Below are 18,655 nucleotides of genomic sequence, written 5' to 3' on the forward strand. Positions count from 1 at the left end.
GAGATACAAATTTTATGCGACTAAAATATAATTGTAAGATATATTATTGATACATCTCTCTCTCTCTCTCTCGTTTCAGGCTTTAGATTCACTCGCTGAATATATATTATCCGAAGCAATAATAAGGAACAACGCCAATTTTCTTCACACTTCAATCTTTATTTTCCTTTGACTATAATAACCCGAACTCTTTGTACACTCTCATAGCCTAAGTACGTGTAAATATAATAACAGAAATTAACATATCGTAAAACTCATCGTATCCCTATTGTTTACAGATTACGCTACTGTAATTCGTGGAATGATTGCGCACTCATTAAATTCTCGCAATTGCAATTAATTGCGTTGATATTCCTCCAGGCAGGAATGGTGATTTCTGTTAAGTCTTATGTCGTGCGCCATTTTCCAATAAAATCGTTAAAAGGTACGAGTTCTCACACACGATGCGCAAAGCGATATGTTGCACGCGGAAGGTCGCAGGAATAATATTACGCATCGAAAATCGATATTAATCAAAAACGTCACTTTCGACGAACACGGTGTCACTTAATTATTTATCCCAGAACCTCAGAATTATAATGATGTATATGCGTCGTGATTCGTCACGTGATATAAATCCCTTTCCAACGTGTGAATTAGCTTTTGATATGAGATAACATTAGAAATCATGTCACAGACGAGAAATACAGAATAACTACAAATTTTATTTAATAAAATTTCATTAGACTCGCATAAAGAACTTTTTGCATAGTGGAGATTTAAGAATTAGTGTTTAATGCGCACACACCTGTTTGTAAAGAACACACATCGAGTGTTCAATCAATTTCCATATTAAATATGAAATGCCGTTTTTTTATTCTTCTTAAAAAATTACCAGAATAAATTAAGAAACTGTATGCAACACGCAAAACGTTTACGTTTAAGATTCAAGACGAAAGAGAAACTATTTAATATTTACATTTCAATCTTAGATTTTGCGTGTATAAATCTCCTAACGATATGTATATGTACATAAATTTCAAAATTTATTTTAAGAGCAAACATGTGTCTCAGAAAGCTAATTCATTCGAGCGCTGTACACACATTTATAATTAATGCAAGGCAATAAATATGTAATAAACAGATACATACGTTTCGGTAAAATAATCCAGTACAAGTAATTCGCGATCTGTACTGTCAATATATATTAAGATATGTCATATACACAAATTAGCTAACGAAGATTCCTCAATATTCGGAAACACTCCTGCATGAGCTTATACAGATTTACATTAGTGGAAGTCAGAAAACCGATCTACTCTGTTACTCGTCATTCAATTCTTTAAAATTCGGTAGTTCTTAACGCACGGCAAATTTAGTCGATCTTCGGATGAACGATTAACATTTCTCATTTTGTTAAGTTCATACAGGAATTCATTCTCGCTTTACGACGCCACGTAATAATTATGCATAAATCGGAAATTCCGTAGACAATCAATAATGCCCATGTACGATGCATTATTATAGCTCACTCTTTCTTCGCAAACGCTAGGACATAAAACTATACGAGTGACTTAATGAATGAGGCATTTAAAAGAGTTCTTCAATTTGTCAATTTCCTTTAAAAGGAATACATGCTTAATCGTATCAATGTACGGATTTAATGTACAATATTGATATCTATACATAGTTCGAGGAACTTTTCTTACGCAATGTACAAGTGATGTATAAATTCATAAAATATTCCATGTACATCAATTCCAATATATATATATATATATATATATATATATGTATATATATATTTTTTTTTATATGTATGTTTTGTGGACATGTGATGCATAATAACATTTTAAAATTTTAGGCACATCGAGCACACAAAAATGATATACATACACAACAAGCCTTAGTTACAGGAGCACGGTAACTTTTTTGTACATATATATCTTCCAATATAATTAATAATATACAAACTAAACACAGCAGCAGTTTTATGATTTAGTTAAACCATAACGCAGCGAAACTTGTATATATTATTGTATATATATTCATGTAATATCTAATAATATGTATATATATATATATATATATATATATATATATATATATATATATTATATATATCATTGTGAGAATTTTTTAACACTTTATAAAATATTCATATTCTATTTCTTTAAATCTAAAAATATTTATAGATTTGATTACTGCAATGTAGTAACATTAATATACGTTTTGTTATATTTGATGTTTTGTACTACGAAGATATATTCGAAAACTGATTAGTTTCAAAACTGTGATAATGAGTTTTGCATAACAAATAATAACAGTATTCATCGAGAATTAATTGTCAAAGATATTCGTGTAACCATCTTATATATAAAAAAAATCGAAATTATTTCACAACGATTCATTATATCAAATTTCATATTTTAATAATTATTGTATCTCTATAGGACGCTCTTTTATATACTTTCATTATATTATTCTATCGACGCTTTTCAAGTTCACTTGATATCATTTGAAATGCATGTTGTACACACATTTTATATATGAATCTGTTCGATACGAACCTTTGTAATCATTACGTTCGCAGATTTATCAAAAATTAACAATCTGTCGTCGCTATTAATAATTTATATTATATATAATTTTCTGAATATTTTGTTCTGTATATTACTGTAACGGTATAAATTATTGTATCTGTAGTGATCATGCGTTTCATCAGTGCAATACCAACAACCAATGTGGTATCAAATTATTGTACTGATTATGCAAAAAATTATCAACTTTTATATCAGGCAGTACGACAATGTTGAACATTTTGGTTTTGAACCTGTATTACACGGTGCGTGCTTGTGGCGATGTATCTTGTTTCAATAGCAACAATAAACTTTAGTACATTTTGTACGTTTCCTGTAAAAAATTCTAATTTCTCAATCAAGAGTAGCGACTCGTTAAAATATTTCATCCCAATCTCTCAGTATATATTTAAAAATTATATAGTTGACAATGCGTGTGCTCCGATAACTAAGGCAAAATTATGTACATGTGTATAAACATGCTCTGTAGATCAAGAATCTACAAATATATATAGATTTACTCTTATTATATATATGTATAGATCTTTATATATATATTTTTTTATATAATATATATAACACGATACAACAAATACTGTTAGGTGTATCTTAAGGCACTCGTGCGAATAAAATCTAAAAACATTTGGAACAAATAAAGAAAAACAAAGTCTCTAACTTCAATAACAATTCATAAACGTACACACCTAACTACTGTATTTAGTTAAATTGGTCCAGAACTAGAATTGATGAAAACGCTTTCACTCTCTGTGTTAAACCCCGTAAGATAAATTAGGAAATATCGTTAAACGATCGCCGAATACAATCAATCGACCCTGTATTAATATAACATTTCATTGTAGCCTCTTAACAAGTAATATTATTAAAACTCCGTCTAAAGCCAGGAACTAGCGCTTTAAGGAATTGTTTCACCCTTGACACACTTTTTCACACTTCAATTAAAATTGTACAACGCAAAGCTTCTCGACTGCATCGTTTACTGTCGCGATCGATATTCTTTTATAGTAAATACACTTTAAATATGTAGTTTAAAAATCAAGTGCGAAACAGGTGAAAAGGGAGGATGAAACTATCACTGTAATAAAACCTGTGTTAACAGAGACTTTAGGGTTGATACATTTTGCGGAGCAACACTATCCAGTGCTTGAACACCGCGCACATTATGATATATAACGTGTGTTTTTAATTTAGCTCGTATTGCACGGAGAAATTATGTCGTTTAATGAGATTGGCCTTAAATCTTGCTCACTTTAAAAATTTGTCTAATATTAATATCACGAGTTTTGCTTCAATAGATCTTCTGTGTGTTATGGCAATATAGGTACTCATCAATATCTAATGACGCTTGAATGCAGATCCTCTCCACAATCTTTTCTAACGCTTACCACAGCTTTTGCATTATTAACTATAATATGAGCTATGAGACATTGTTTGTTCTACGTAAACTGTTACGTAGAAGGTTTTAATAAATTTAGTAATGACAATACTGTCATAATAAACGTTTTTCTTTTACGAAGAAAGTATATACACGCGCGCGCATGTATACTGTTTGTCTTCGTATTTTACGATACACGATTTAATATCATTACTTTTAAAATAACACACACATCGATAAAATATATAAATAAAATAACATTCAAATAAATTATTACAAAGAAAATTTCATCAACAATGATAACAACTTGGAAACAAACAACAAAGTAAAATGTTAGGCCATTTCGAGTGCGTTTAACACCAACGCACAGTGAGAATATATCGACAAATCGACATGTAGAAATTGCAAACAGTGTTATTAAGTAAATTTTTCATAATGCAAGATAAATTATTTTAATATCCCATAGCTCAAATTCTTTCATATATATCTATGTGTATAATATAGGAATGTTTCATTTTTCTCCTTGCACATTATCTCTGTTAGTAGACGCGTAATTGTACCATAAAACGTATTTTTTTTAAACATAATTTTAACCGTATACATCTCTCACTAACATAATGTTGCCAGTGTACATATTTTTGCAAACTGGAATGACGAATTATATCCATATGTGTACGCGTGTATATATATATATATATATATATATATATCTACGTGTTTTATATATATAAGTCTCTCCATAATATAAATAAAAATTCGCAGTGTGAGCACATTCAGCGGTTGAACATCACTCGTAAAACTTTGTACAAATAAAAGACCAAAGTCTCTTTTGAAAATTGTAAACAATCGAACGTGTATTATATAGTTTTGTTAAAATCTTTGGCTACAACATCTAATTGCGAGCTAGAAGTGTACCTTGGGTAACTCTTTGTTAATGATGACCCACATCGGTTGACTTAGCTAAAATCAGCAAATCTTTCAAAGCGTTCGTTATTTAGAAATTAAAATTTCGATGCTGACGCCATTAACAGTGGCAGCTGGATCGTTTGCGATCCAGTCGCGATATAAAATATTCATATCATTTTTAATTATAACGTTTGTAGAAGATTGCACTGTAAGCCGTTATAATCACAGTAACTATATATATATGCTTGTATAATCCAAATAACTTACTCGCGATTATTTATCAACGTCGTTTTCTTTCCTAGGACTTTGCTGTGTGTGGTCGAGACACTTTGTGACATCCTAAGAAAGAAAATAATGTAAAACGTTTACTATATTATATGTATTGATACGAGTAGACGTTATATATATATATATATATATATATATATATATATATATATATATATATATATATAATATATATATATATAATATATAAAATATATATATTAAATATTAATTTATTCAATATACATAAGGGCTAATTATTATACCGTTATGCACTGAAAATAACCAATAATACTAGTAGTGAATAATAACAAAAATACATGATGTAATATACATATATGAACTGCTTATAGACAGTTTAATAAAAAGGATGCAACGTACCTGTACCGCAATTTGTAATGGCGTTAATTCACCTACGGAACAATCACTTCGTACAACATTCGCCGGTACTAGTCTGGGGCAAGGGTTGCCTGTAAAGAGCGTGAACAGTGCGTGAATGCTTCTACGTTGTGTCAGTTCTATGTGACGATGTTGGTATCCAGCCAAGTGTCGTCGATGCCGCGATGTTGTAGGGAACCACCTTTCGCACAGGTTGCAATATCGTCTGTGTTTTATCGTCGCCTGCAAAAGAAAACGGGATAAGAAAAGAAATTTCTCGAGTCCATGAAGAGAAAAGAGAGTACCTCAAAGAAGATATTTTCTTATATAATAACTTAAATAAGATCTCTCACCTTTTCATGGTAAACTAATTGAGTTATGAGCTCCACAATAGACATCTCGCTCTTCTTGTGAACGTCCTTTGTATTGCTCTCAACTTTAATGCTCGACGTTATGACTTTATCGTCCAACAGCTTGGACTCCGCTATATCGAAATCTTTGCTATCCTGAATCGTAATGACCGGCGGCGATCTGGAAGTCTCTCTGTCTGAATTCGTATCGAAATTTACGTTCCCCTCGGGCTCTAATATCGGCATGTTGTCTTCCTTGGGTATGGTTTCTTTTGCGTTGCTCGTGTTATTCCCCTGATCGGTGGATCTCGATATCTTGGAATTTTTGGACGACGTCCGATTCTTCTCTTTCCGCTGTGCATCTTGATGGGGATCATCGCCGTTTCGGCCTGTCGAATTCTTTCTTTTCTCATTTAAGTGTACGGTACAAGCTACTAGGCTCTCGTCCGACACAGCCTGTTTAAATGTCTTCAAGGATATCGTATTGCATTCGGGCGTGTGCGTTACCGTCTTCTTGGAATCTGCTTCGTTTTTCTCAGGTGATTTTGGTTTCTTCTTCAGGAAAGAACTTTTGCTTTGCTTGGAATGTTTTCCATCAGACTTCTCGGCATTAGGTATATTCTCAGTCTTGTTGTGTTTATTTTCCGTGGGTGTACAGCCCTTATGAGGCCCAATGTCGCTATGACGGTCTTGAGAAGCGTCACTCGAAGGCACGTCTGGGAGGTTGTTGATATCGAAACTCGAGCCCTGCTTTTTCTCCGCGGCTGTCTTTGGTCTCGCGTTACCGTTCGCGCTGTTCGGCACGTCGTATCTGGATTTCGAAAGGCACTTCTTCAGGGTCTCCTTGGCCGCCAAAACTTCTTTTATCAAGGAGTCATTGCAGCAGAAATTCTCCCTCGTCGCAGCGAAACTCGTTGCCTTGCAACACGGAGCTTTCGAAGAGACCTCTCCGACAGAGCCAGCCGCGCTGTTCTCCAATGCAGATCTGTCATCGCCGCTAATATCGATCTCCACGACACGTTTATCTTTCCCAAGCAAATTCTTGCCGCCAGGGGAAGCCTCGGATTTGTTATAACGTTCCAACTTCGCAATTTGATCGTTCGCCTCTTCAGATGCATGACGCGAACTGTAACAGATGATAGGATCAAGTTTCGGCATAGATACATCCAAAAGATCTGTATTACTGTTGTCCGTAATCTCTAACTCCAGTTCGAACTGAGTTGGAATTGCGTCCGCCGAATACAATTGCTCGGTGTCGCCATTCTCGATCATATGCCTTTCCAGCTCGCTATGATTATCGTCTGGCGAAGCAGGTAAGATCTCTATGGTCGACTGGCTATCGTCCGAAGACTCGACTTTAATGACGGTGCTGTTATCCACCTCAAAATTATCCAACATACTCGCGGAGTCGTCCTTAAGCAGATCGATGTCCTGCAGAGGAGTGCAATCGTTGTCCATATCGCTGGAGCTCAAACGTTCCTTCTTTATCATAATTTCGCTGGCGTTCTTGCTGAAGAAAGAGTCATCATCTCGCTCCTTCCTCTGCTCCTTGCCCTCTACTCCAGTTTGTAAATTATGTTCTTCGAACGATGTTTCGCTCGGACCGGTTAATTTCGCGAAACAGGTTTCTATCTTCGATGTTGCCTTCAACTCTTTTAATGCGAGCTTAAAGTTTGAGCTGCTTGGGTGTTTGAGAGTATTCTTCTGGTCAAGCTTATCTAAAATCGTATCTTCGTTCGCATCCACCGCCTGTTCGCGATTGATATCAGAACCATCAGTCTTGTGCTTATCGCATTGAGAGATAGTTTTCTGTAAGTTAGCTTTTTCAGATGACTGATTGATATTTTTATCGGGCGAAGTAACGTCCGACTCCGATCGTGATTTATTGTCACGAGATCTTGATCTACGTTTATTGTCCTTATCGTCGGTTGACTTGTAACCCTTGAACGACGCACTCTTCTTCGGCGTGGTGCAGGTCTTAGTATCCCTAGAATCCGTATCTGGAGATGGAGCAAAATTTACATCAACCCTCGACATGTCACTGAATCTTCTACAGTCGTAATCTGACATTCTCCTCTGCTTATACTTAGTCGGAAGTAGGTCGGATGTTGAATTCGACCTGGGCAAATTATAGTCACCTTGCTTTCCTTGACGATGGCTATCCTTGCGACTTGCGGAGATTTTGTCAATAGCTCGTAACGTAACGGAGGACAAAGTTAACTTCAAATCCTTCACCATGCTATCCAAGATACGGTACCTTTCCAACTTGACCTCCGGTTGCCATTTCGCACTTTTGGCGATGACGTTCTTGCAGCCCTTGCTCAGCTCGCATTTGAATTCCGCGCTGGCCGACGTTCTCTTGATAATTACCTTGGGAATCTTCTCGGAGATGCGCAACAAGGAATTCTTCTTTGTTTCGCATTCCATCGCATTCGTTCGCATTGAATCGGAGGAATTACTGCGTCTCGTAGAATGTTCTGTCTCATCGCGTCCCGATCTTTTGTACTTCTTGACCGGCATTTCCGAATGGCTCGAGCTCTGTCTCTTCCGTGTCACTTCTGGAGATGACGACCTGTTCCTTTCCTGTTTCCTCAATTTCAGTATAGGTATCTTTTCCTTGTACTTTCCCGAATCTCTCGGCTCCTGAAAAGTCATACTGTTGTAAACCGAATTATCTGTGAGATCGGATCTCGAGGTACTCTTTATTTTTACCTTTGATATGGTGATTTTTTTAACGTTCTTGCGTTTAACGCAAACCTCGTCGGCATCGTCGGCTCTCACTATTTTATTAGAGTGCTTCTCATCCAATTTAATCTTCATCTTGGGAATCTTATTCCTATTAGACTCCTGCAAAAAACTTTCGGAATTGCTCTCGCATAAATCCTCGTTCATGAGTGAAGCCCGATCCAAGATATTTGCTTGAGCAGGAGTTTCTTCGCAAACCGCTTCAATAGACGGAGTCTCTGGACGAGATCTCGCGTTTCTGATGATCATCTTTGGTATCTTCGGTTGGCAGACCGATTTGTTAGCTATGCCATCCTGTGTAACGGAAGAGGAACCCACCTGCGTAACAAACTTCGAGCTAGTCTCGCTTTTCTTGATGACGAGTTTAGGGACCATCTTTGTGTTAGCGTTGCAATCTACCGCGCGCAAGTATGCTATCTTGTCACAGCTGCTGGAAGAAATTTCATTCTGCTCCTTGTTTTCGTCGTTATTCGGCGTTGCTTTAGATTCCTCGATCGCTGCAGCCGACTCGACCATTGGCACGGTCTCGTCGATCGCCTTGCTTTCAATTTCAGTTATTATCTCCGCGACTCGAGGCTCCTTGGTAGCTGACATCCTCGACAGGGACAGATGATCTAAAATTGAATTATCCTGGAGCGAATTAACCGCGCCTGTAAAATCGATCGACTCGTCGATGCTACACAAACGATTGACGGCGTCTTCCTGGATCTGGCTCGTCTCCCACACCATCGGCACCATGCTGTCTTCCTCCGTGAAATCGTGCTCGGCCATTTGCGTCAGCGTGCATCTGTCCTCCGCATAAATTCCACAATCGGAAGAATCCATGCATAGTAACTTGGAATCGATTATGCTGTCGCAATTGGGATTCTCACTCGCCTCAGGTTGTTCACACTGCTGCTTGTCGCCTTTAATAATGCTCTTGATAACGGTGAACTCCGATATATTTTGCTCGCGCCTCTCGCATGCGAATAAATCGCATACGTTCTCTTCCGCTCGTAGATTCAAAGCAGTGGCTGGTGTAGATATTGCCGTGGAGCAACAAGTGTCGACTTCATCGTTTCCTTGATCCTTCAATGAAACTTCAGCTTTTTGTCCGTCGTTCTCCGGCCTTTCCAATTGCTGTTCGTTGCCTTCTTCGTCGAGGATTCGTTCTACGAATGCGACATCAGATGGATTTTGCGAGGCAATCGGTTCGTCTTTTTTAGATACCGCAGAATCTCCTTTGTCACGAGTGTCTGGTTCATTTATCTGATCAAAATTAATCTCGGTCAAAACATTCGATTCCGTTGCAGGCGCAGTTTCTTCTTTATCTTCGCGAATGATCGAGACTGATAAAACTTGTTGAGATACAATTTCCCGATTCACGGCAGAGTCTGAATCATCTCTCGCCGAATCATCGATTTCATCATCTCGTTCATTCGAAGTAAGCGCGGATTCTTTCACAGTTTCTGTATCTTTTGGTTTATCAAGCGAGTCCTTAGATTCAACGTTTAATTTAGACGGATTTACGACTTTGGTAAAATTTTCATCCGAGCTTTCTTTCGTATTTGCAACTTTAACATCGAATTTATCTTCTTTTGGAGAGACGCAACGAGGACGCAAATCTTCTACTACATGTTCCGTTAAGGCTTCCTTGTCTTCAACATAATTCGTAGAACATCGGTCATCTTCTGGATCGTGAATTTTTTCATCTGTTATTTTAAAAGAATACGGTTGCGCCTTTTCAGCGAGTTCAATCGGGTCAGATTCGTCTTTATCAAACTGAGATTCTTGCTTGTCTGTATGCTCATCGTTACTCTGCGTACTCGACGATAGATTAAGCGTGCTTGCTGGTTTATCGCTAACTGGTTTATCTGCTGACGCATCGTTTTGATTATTACATCCACTTTCTTGCTCATTACATAAAACCGCGTCCAATTGTTCACACTGCAAATCATCATCCCGAATTGAACGTAGATCCTCAATGTAATTGCACGTTGTGTGATGTAATGTTGGCTCATTCACGTCACAATCCACCTTACGATTGCCGTTGTCGGAAGAATCTTGCTCTGCGGGCAGAAACGGGAAGGGATCCAGCCGTTTCTGCGCGACAAATATCTCGCTGAAATTTAAGTCTTTAATATTATCGCTGTTCCTCCTGTCGATGTGGGAAGAATACGACTTAATTGACTCCATCGTCTCTTCCCAACATGCGGCTCTTGGTTCCAGAAATAAATTCGATTCAAATACAGAGCTTTCGCCATACCCTTTCTCGTGCTCGAGATTGTCCGCAAATACTTTCGTCTTGCAAGATTTAACACTGGAAGCAGGTTGGCTGTCTAGATTGTACTGCTTCTCGAGGAAATCCAAATCCACGATATTCTTCTTGTTAGTTTCCTTGCTCTCCTGACCGCTCTTGTTCGCGTACAACTTGTCCGCGTCATCGTTGAAGAATTCTAAATGCGACGTACTTCGAGCTTTCGCGCAATTAACGTTTTTGTGAGCATTCTTACTTGACAAATAATCAACGTGTTTTGTCGCAGGCTTGACGTCGACAGGGTCGAGCTCCCTCTTCCTACCGGCGACAGTGACGTCGCGATTTCTTTTGAATATCTTCCGTAACTTGGAACAATTGTAATAATCGTACGACGGAGATCTCGCAAAATACTGCTCGCGGGAGTTACCGTAACCGTCCTTTACGCGAGCCTCCATAATTAATTCGCGATACGTGAATCGAGGATTAGGACTGTAAGTTATCTTTCCGTCTTTGGTGGTGTACACAGGAACTGTATTTAGGTTCTCCAACTCGTCCGCGCTGGAGAAGGTCGGATTCACGTAACCGCTGGTGCTCTCGTACAGGTCAAGGTTGCCGAATCTACCGTCATCCCTCTTTGGTCTTTTCCATCTGTCCGCACGCCTGTCGCCGGCATCTGTACTTTCGTTCGGAGCAACGTCAAAGTGATTGTAATCAAAATGCACAGGATTATCGTAATTAGTACCCTCCAAGCTGGGCTCGACCGTACCTGAAGAAGTCGACGGAACCGCGTTTAATCTAGACGTAGCATCATCTTGGAAATTTCTTCCACTCCTGCATGAAAAAGCGACGGCCGTTTCTTGGTGCTCTTTCTTCTGTACGTTGACATTCCTCGATCCTAAGTATGGTGAATTATCCGAAGAGACTTTCAATTCTTCGTTGCAGAAGCTACTAACAGCGACCTTCTTTTCTGCCTCTTGACTCTTCCTTCTGACCGTTGCGTGCTCCGATCTTGAAGTTTTCAAGGCGCTCGATGCTAGTTCAGATTCGGTATTAACATTATTCGAAAGATCGGTATTATCTCGTAAGATCATATCGCAACCAGGCGGTTCTGCACAGGTATTTGAAAACGTACCGTTATCTTTGTATACGTCGTCGATCAATTCTTGTTCCGACATCGAGCTTCGCCTCTTCTTCGAAACAAGCGTCTCGCTGTTCGTGTCCTCCTTGAGCTTCATTTCCGTATTGTTGTGATTCTCGTGAGCTTCATTAAATGCAGATGCTTCCGTTACAGTGGATGGCGATCGATTGCACTTCTCGTAATCCCGGCGATCCGCTTTATCGCAGACCATCTTCTTGTCGCACTGAATCTCCGTTATACTCGTCGAGTTCGATCGGGCTCCATTCGAGATCGAGTTAGTCAAATGATCGATCGTTTCAGCGACGGCATTCTTGATATTCTCGTGCAGCAATTTCTCCGTCGTGTTCCGTTCCGTGCACGACACGTTTATCTCAATCTTGATCGCGTCAAGAGAACCGCCGCTCTTCGCCTCTTCTCTTAAATGCTGCAATCTTTTCTGGTGATCGTCATCCTTGAGCTTCAAATTGACGTTCGTAACTTGAATGGCAAAGTCGGGGTTCATATTCTTGGTTACAAACGTCTTCAACATGTTCGCGCGCTTTTCTTCCTGTTCCTCAGACGATTTGGATCTCGCCACGTCCTTCTGACACAGTTGATTATCGCACGGTGACTGTGACGCGGATCGCTCGTCAGGATTCGACGAACGATGACATTTCTTGCTCGCTGCATAATCCGAGGCCTCCTGCGTATCCTTACGCTTATCATGGACCTCTCCAACGCCAAGTGACTTGTACTTTATTCTTCTATATTCCTTTAGAAGCCGCATCCTTTCTCCGCTATCAGCGATGCTAATGTTCTCGATTACTCTCGGTTTATTATGCGATTTATTGGATCCTTTTTCGACAGTACAGGATTTATCCTTATGCGTAGCCGCCTCTTGAGTATGTTTATTGTGATGTATGATGGTTTCGCCGTATCTTTCCTTCGCCGTCGTATTCTCCGATAAGCATCTCTTTTTATGATGAGAAATTGCCTGGTCGTTCGAGATCGACTTCTTGCTATTCGCGTGCCAAGAACTTCTCGAGTCCTTCGCATCGATTCTCGTTGATCTACTAGCGCTCTTCTCCGAAGGAGAATCCTCTTTCGCGAATGATGCCTCGAGTCTTCTCGACTTATCTCTATGTGGATGTTTCGCGCTGTGTGATGTAGGTAAATTACTTTTAATAATCTGTGTCGTACAGCTATCTTCCGCCCTGGAGCTCCTCGGAATAGTGTCGTTCGTCGGCGATAAACTTCGCCTACTCATCGTCGTCGCTGTCGCCGTTTGACGGATCATTTCAGTCGATATGCGTCTCCTGCTGGAAGAATTAACGTTATCCTGACCGCTATCAAAATTAACAGGGTCGGAATTGCTTGTGACATTTTGCGACGCGTCATTCGCTTTCGTCGAGTCGTCGTACCATGGCGCGACTTCCGTATTCGTTTCTGCCTGTGATTTTTTCGTCAAAGCATCCGAGTTTGCCGCTTGAGATTCATTAGTGCTGCGCTCGCTCGTTGAATTTTTATAAGCCTGCACCGATTTATTCGACGCTCCCGTTGACACGATCTTTAATTCATACTCGCCGGAGGTCAGAGTCATGCGCATGCTAGTGGCCTCCACAGTTTCCGTTTCGTTGCCGAGCGCGAATACCTTCTCGCTGCTGTTTGCCGAAGCGGAAATTCCGTTCAGAGTCGTGCGATTTTTTTCCTTACCGCTTTTCGTAGACGTTACAGGTTCATCCTTATCAGTATTCGTGGAAAATTCAAATGTGTTAAGAATAGCATCGTGAGCGAGCATATTGTTATCGTCGCCCTTGTTTTTGAAGCGATTCTCCGTTTGATATTCACCTGCTAACGAATCGGCTGATTCATTCTTGGCGGTTCCCTCGCCGTCTAGATGATCGTAGGGCTCTCCCTTCGTCGGCGATTGTGTAAAACTGATCATGGGACTGTTCGGTATAATCTCGATCGGATTTGTTGATATCGTGAGATCCTCGACGCGCTCCGACGACTCCTCGTTGTCGGAATGGATCGGCGTGTTCAGCGTGGTGGAGATCGGGGTGCATTCAGACGTAGCGAGGTCCGGCAGGCTTATATCGTCCGGATTATGAGATTCCTCGCTCGCAAAACTGTTCTGCTTCTTCAAATTCGTATCTCGGGCGGAGTCCTTCGCGGATGTAGGCAGAACAGCGAGCGCCTGGTCACTTACCCGCGCCGTTTGCGACGTACTCACCACCGTTTTAAGCGGCGAAGGACCTTCGACGACGTATGCCTCCTTGCTCAGGTTCTCGAGATCGGCGTTGTACTCGGTCGTGGTCGGCTCGGTCGTGCTGCTGGTGTCGGTCTTCTTGATCTTGTCTGCCTCAAGAGTTATCGCGGCCACCTCGACTTCCGTTCCCTCTTGAAAAAACGACACCGCGTCTTGCCTCTCCAGAGTCTCGGTGACCTGACCGTTGGTGACCTGCAGAATACTACTTATTTCTAAATTGTCGACTATGTGTATCGTTGGTACCTCGTCAGGCCCGTTGCTTATGCACTGTATGATATGGCTTCCCGGCTGTACAATAGCTTTCTTTGCGACGTCGTTGCACGTCAGGTCCTTCGCGATTTCGACGTTCTCCGCGGACGAGTAGGATATCGTCAGGCAGTCCTGCGCCGGCACCACGCCGATATCGCTCTTCTCCTGATTCTCAAACGTTATCACGTTCGGAGTGATCTCCTCCGGTTTCGAGACCTTCAGGCCCTCCAACGTCTTCGTCGAGAGATCGACATTCTCGTAACCCACAATTACCACCGGTGTCGACTCGCTTAGAATGGCGCTCGACAAACTGGTACCCGCGCCGTCCTCATCCTCCGATTCATCCCAGTTGGCGAGAAACTGCCGTACGTCGAGCTCCGGCTTGTCGGCGAACTCTTTAGACATTTTCTGCTGTACAACCGTGTTGCTCGCGTTCGCAGCCAGATTGTCGAAACGCTCGCTTCCTTTCTGGACTTCAAACTGATTCTGATCGAGACTCTTTTGCGCGGGATATCGGTCTCGCTTCTGCATACTTTCAGCGCACAAAACGGTCGCGTGACCGTCACGTTGTTGCGATACCATTTGTTCCGGCTTCTGGACGTTGCGATTCGCCATTTCGGGGACGCTATTACCGTCCTGCTTGCCCAGCTTGTCCACCGGACTGCCCACTGGCGCCTGAGAATTCACAGCTTGTTGCACTCTGGGGTAAGTTTCGGGCGCGTAGTTGGCATTGATTAAAACGCCATTCTGATCGAATTGAAAATTTACCTGCGGAATAGCAGAGGTATTGACGGTCGACGCGGCGACGCACGGAGTCTGCTGCATCTGTCCCTGATATGTGACGGCCTGCTGTTGTAATTTCAATAGTTCTCTATACCTATGAACACATTCCTTATACTTGGGATGCGACTGGTACCCGGGTATGGTCCTCGCCAATTCCCTGAGATTATTCTCCGTCGCGAATCTCTGCATCGCTAGTTGCTGGTGATATACCTGATACCGCGAATGGGAGGGAGTATGCATAGTCGTGGCATTCGTTTGCATTCTGTTCGCCATGGATGCGTTGTCGACGGCCTCCTGACAGTCATGCGTACCGTCTGTCTTCAGATTCCTCGGATACTGTGAATTGAAGTAAGTATTCTGCGTGGATGGCATCATACTCGGGTTCGGAACACTCGTGGACGGCACGCTGGTCGGCATCATGGCGCCGCCGGTCTGATACGGCACCTGCTTGTTATATTTCTGCTGTGGCATCGCGAATCCCTGCTCCGGATGCTTAACCATCCCCTGATTCGCTACGTTCGTGCCGCTCATCTTGGAATACTCTTTTACGTTGTAAGGATACGTCTGGTACTCTCCCGCGTAATTGTAGTTTTGCACGGGGTAGTTCTGTACCATGCCCGAGGATGACGGATAGCTGCGGGAGACCATGCGGTCCTTGCGATACTTGAAATCGGGGAAGTTCCTCCGGTGAGGATCTGCGTTAGGTCCGTTAGGCGGCGGCGGCGCCATAGGCAACATAATCTCCTTGCCATCAAAATTGTCCTTCCTGAAATTGTAATCGTTTCCAAATCGTCGAGCGTCCGCTTGATATCCGGCGGACGAGCGAATGTTCTCCCTGTAAGACGCGTTGTTCCGATAAGAGCAGTACTTCTCCCACTGCTGATAGCTCATGTTGGGATCCGGATTGCAGCACAATCCCTTACAGGGGACGAAGGACGGCGGAGGGCCCGTCCTGTTAGCGGCGTGCGAATTCACGTTGGTGTTTCGTGGCCCTATCGACGCGTGCGGCGCATTCATATTCATCACGTTTGGTCCATTTAGATGCGAGATAGGCCCGTTTAAAGGCACCTGATTATTTCTATAGCCTAGCTCCTCGTTTATACCGCCTATCGCGGCATTCCTCGGGTCCATAGGACCATTCAGATTGTCCGCCATGGGATTTCTTGTATTCGAAGGCCCATAGTGGCCAATGCAATTCTGCATTTGCACCATCGACGCCAGAGGGTTGTTGTCGGCGGCATTGTGGCCGTGCGAGATGTTGCTCGACAGATGCGGCTGAAAGTGCCTCGGATTAAAGTTGGGATCGTTCTGGTGTTTCTCAAGTCCCTCCGAACTGAGATTCAGACCGTTCAACTGCGGCGGGCAGGTCGGATTGGTAATACTGGAGATAAATGATAGGTGTCCCGAATTGACATTTTGAGCGGTCGATGTTACGTCGTTTATTCCTGACTGTGGGGGATTATATTGATGCCAATCTGGCATACTTCCACTGTAGTTCATTGTACATTGTTTTGCTATTATTTTGCTGTGATTACATCCTGTCCTCCTCGTTCACAGAGATCTCTCCAAATATTAAAAGCAGGGGGCTACCTAAAAAGAGGAGACTACGCGTTACTCGCTATACGATTACACAGAAGTTATACATAAACTATTAATTGTTTTTGACAGTATATAAATACAAATATCTTCGGTCGTGCAAGCAGAATCGAGGAAAATTATTTCTAAAAGTAATCGTGTACTTTTAATATTGTTAGATTCTTGCGCTACATAATAATAATTATCTTTACTCGACAAATAAATGAAATAATTTAAATTCGGGATGCAAAGGTCAGATTTTGAGAAATTCTGAAGTACAAAGGACACGTTATCTCTTCACAGTCATTAATCAAGTATCTCGTTCTCGAATTTGATTCATTCTACGGACCTGATACGTATCGACGAATTGTTATTAAGTATTTCAGAGAAAATCAAGGAGACCTGAAAAGTACAGTTTGGGATTATAAATACGTCGCTTCGATCACTCAAGAGGAACAAAGTGCTACATTCTTTGACTATTACTTCTATAGTCAAGAAGTCACATCCGTCCCGATGGAGGATTGCGAAGGGTTATAAAGGGTTATACCGCAGGTATGACCTAGATACCTCTTTGACATCTTTGGCACATCAAACCACGCACACGCACGCACGTATGTACACACGCACACAGCGCATACAGACGCACACACACACACACACACACACACGCACATGCGCCTCGCGGAGCATGGACGAACGTGCGCCGCGTCGTCAGAATGCAAATGATCTCTAATGATATTCCGGGACGGGGGCAGAGTTCCGCCACGCGAAATCGAGGCGAAAACAGCCTCGTGGCTGTCAAAGCCGCGGACCGAGAACCGTGCCCCGCGCGCTCCGACCTCGGCGCTGGAGCGCGCACTTAACAGGTGACACCATATTTACCGAGGTTGTAGCCATTGTTGGCAAACCCACCCTGACCCACCCCAGCCCGCGGCGCGGTCCGTGTTCACGTTCGGCCGTCGCGGACGCAGGAATCCGCACAGCGGGTGCTGGAGGAAACGCGCACCTTGCCGCACGCGGGGCCTTGAAGATACTACGGCTGACAACGTACGCACGCACGCACGCACGCACGCACGTACACACACATACACCTGCGACAGTACGACGGACAGTCGCGACAAATTGTCGCGTTGCCGCTCGCGGCGGACACGCGACGATGACGACCGCAACGACGACGACGACGGTCCGATCGTCGAGATCGGGACCACGAGTGGCACGGCTCGCGGGGGCGAAACTCACGGCTCCGAGACTTACCTGCGCGTTAACATCGCTCACAACACGCACGCCATATTGGACACGACTGCTCGCGGAAAAAAAAAAGGAGGAAAAACATGCGCGCGCCCTCTGCGGCGGGAGGCGCGCACTTCGCCCCCGTTTACGCGTGTGCCCGTGTGCGTGTGTGTGCGCGCGCCCGCGCGCGCACACCTGTTTCGCACCTGGGCGCACGTATGTACGACGTGCATGCGTGCGACGGACAATGGTAAAAATATAACGCTAATCGCCTTACGCCTCGCTTAATATAATATATTCGCGAATGCCGTTGACTCGGTCGCGACCAAGTGGTTCGCTGCCGCAGGCGTAAACACTTCACGTTACGAGGAACAAGGTTTCCACTGAAACTTGATTTTGACGCGTGTACTAATGAGTCGAACGTGTCTCCTTGTACCGCGAGATCACCTCGGTTTTTTTTTCCCGAGTATTTGATGAAACTTGAACTTTTTGCCTTACATTTCTCAGGCGCCGTGTACACGATCTCTTATAAAACGCGCATAAAATATTACATTCTCCACTATGCTAACGGAAACATCTTATTCTGCACATTCGTTTAT

General features: G+C 42.4%; 1 protein-coding gene across 1 annotated transcript; it reads right to left on the reverse strand.

The window, feature by feature from the left end:
- Nucleotides 1–138: 138 nt before the first annotated feature.
- LOC143906260 (uncharacterized) lies at nucleotides 139–18,550 on the reverse strand. The gene is made up of 4 exons (XM_077422209.1): nucleotides 18,081–18,550; nucleotides 5,856–16,841; nucleotides 5,506–5,745; nucleotides 139–5,196 (listed from the first exon to the last, which is right to left on the reverse strand). The coding sequence occupies exons 2-4, from the start codon at nucleotides 16,749–16,751 to the stop codon at nucleotides 5,131–5,133; spliced, it is 11,202 nt and encodes a 3,733-aa protein (XP_077278335.1). The 5' UTR covers nucleotides 16,752–16,841; nucleotides 18,081–18,550; the 3' UTR covers nucleotides 139–5,130.
- Nucleotides 18,551–18,655: the final 105 nt, after the last annotated feature.

This window comes from Temnothorax americanus, unplaced genomic scaffold (assembly GCF_048541705.1).
Source record: "Temnothorax americanus isolate GAGA-0224 unplaced genomic scaffold, ASM4854170v1 Scaffold11, whole genome shotgun sequence".
Lineage (NCBI taxonomy): Eukaryota > Metazoa > Arthropoda > Insecta > Hymenoptera > Formicidae > Temnothorax > Temnothorax americanus.

Excerpts from the sequence above, each read along its gene's own strand:
- LOC143906260 (XM_077422209.1), bottom strand. The coding sequence starts at position 16,751 with ATGAACTACAGTGGAAGTATGCCAGATTGGCATCAATATAATCCCCCA. Across the intron at positions 5,746-5,855 it reads AATTAGTTTACCATGAAAAG|GCGACGATAAAACACAGACG; the intron begins GTGAGAGATCTT and ends TTTCTTTTGCAG. Across the intron at positions 5,197-5,505 it reads CATTACAAATTGCGGTACAG|GATGTCACAAAGTGTCTCGA; the intron begins GTACGTTGCATC and ends TTTCTTTCTTAG.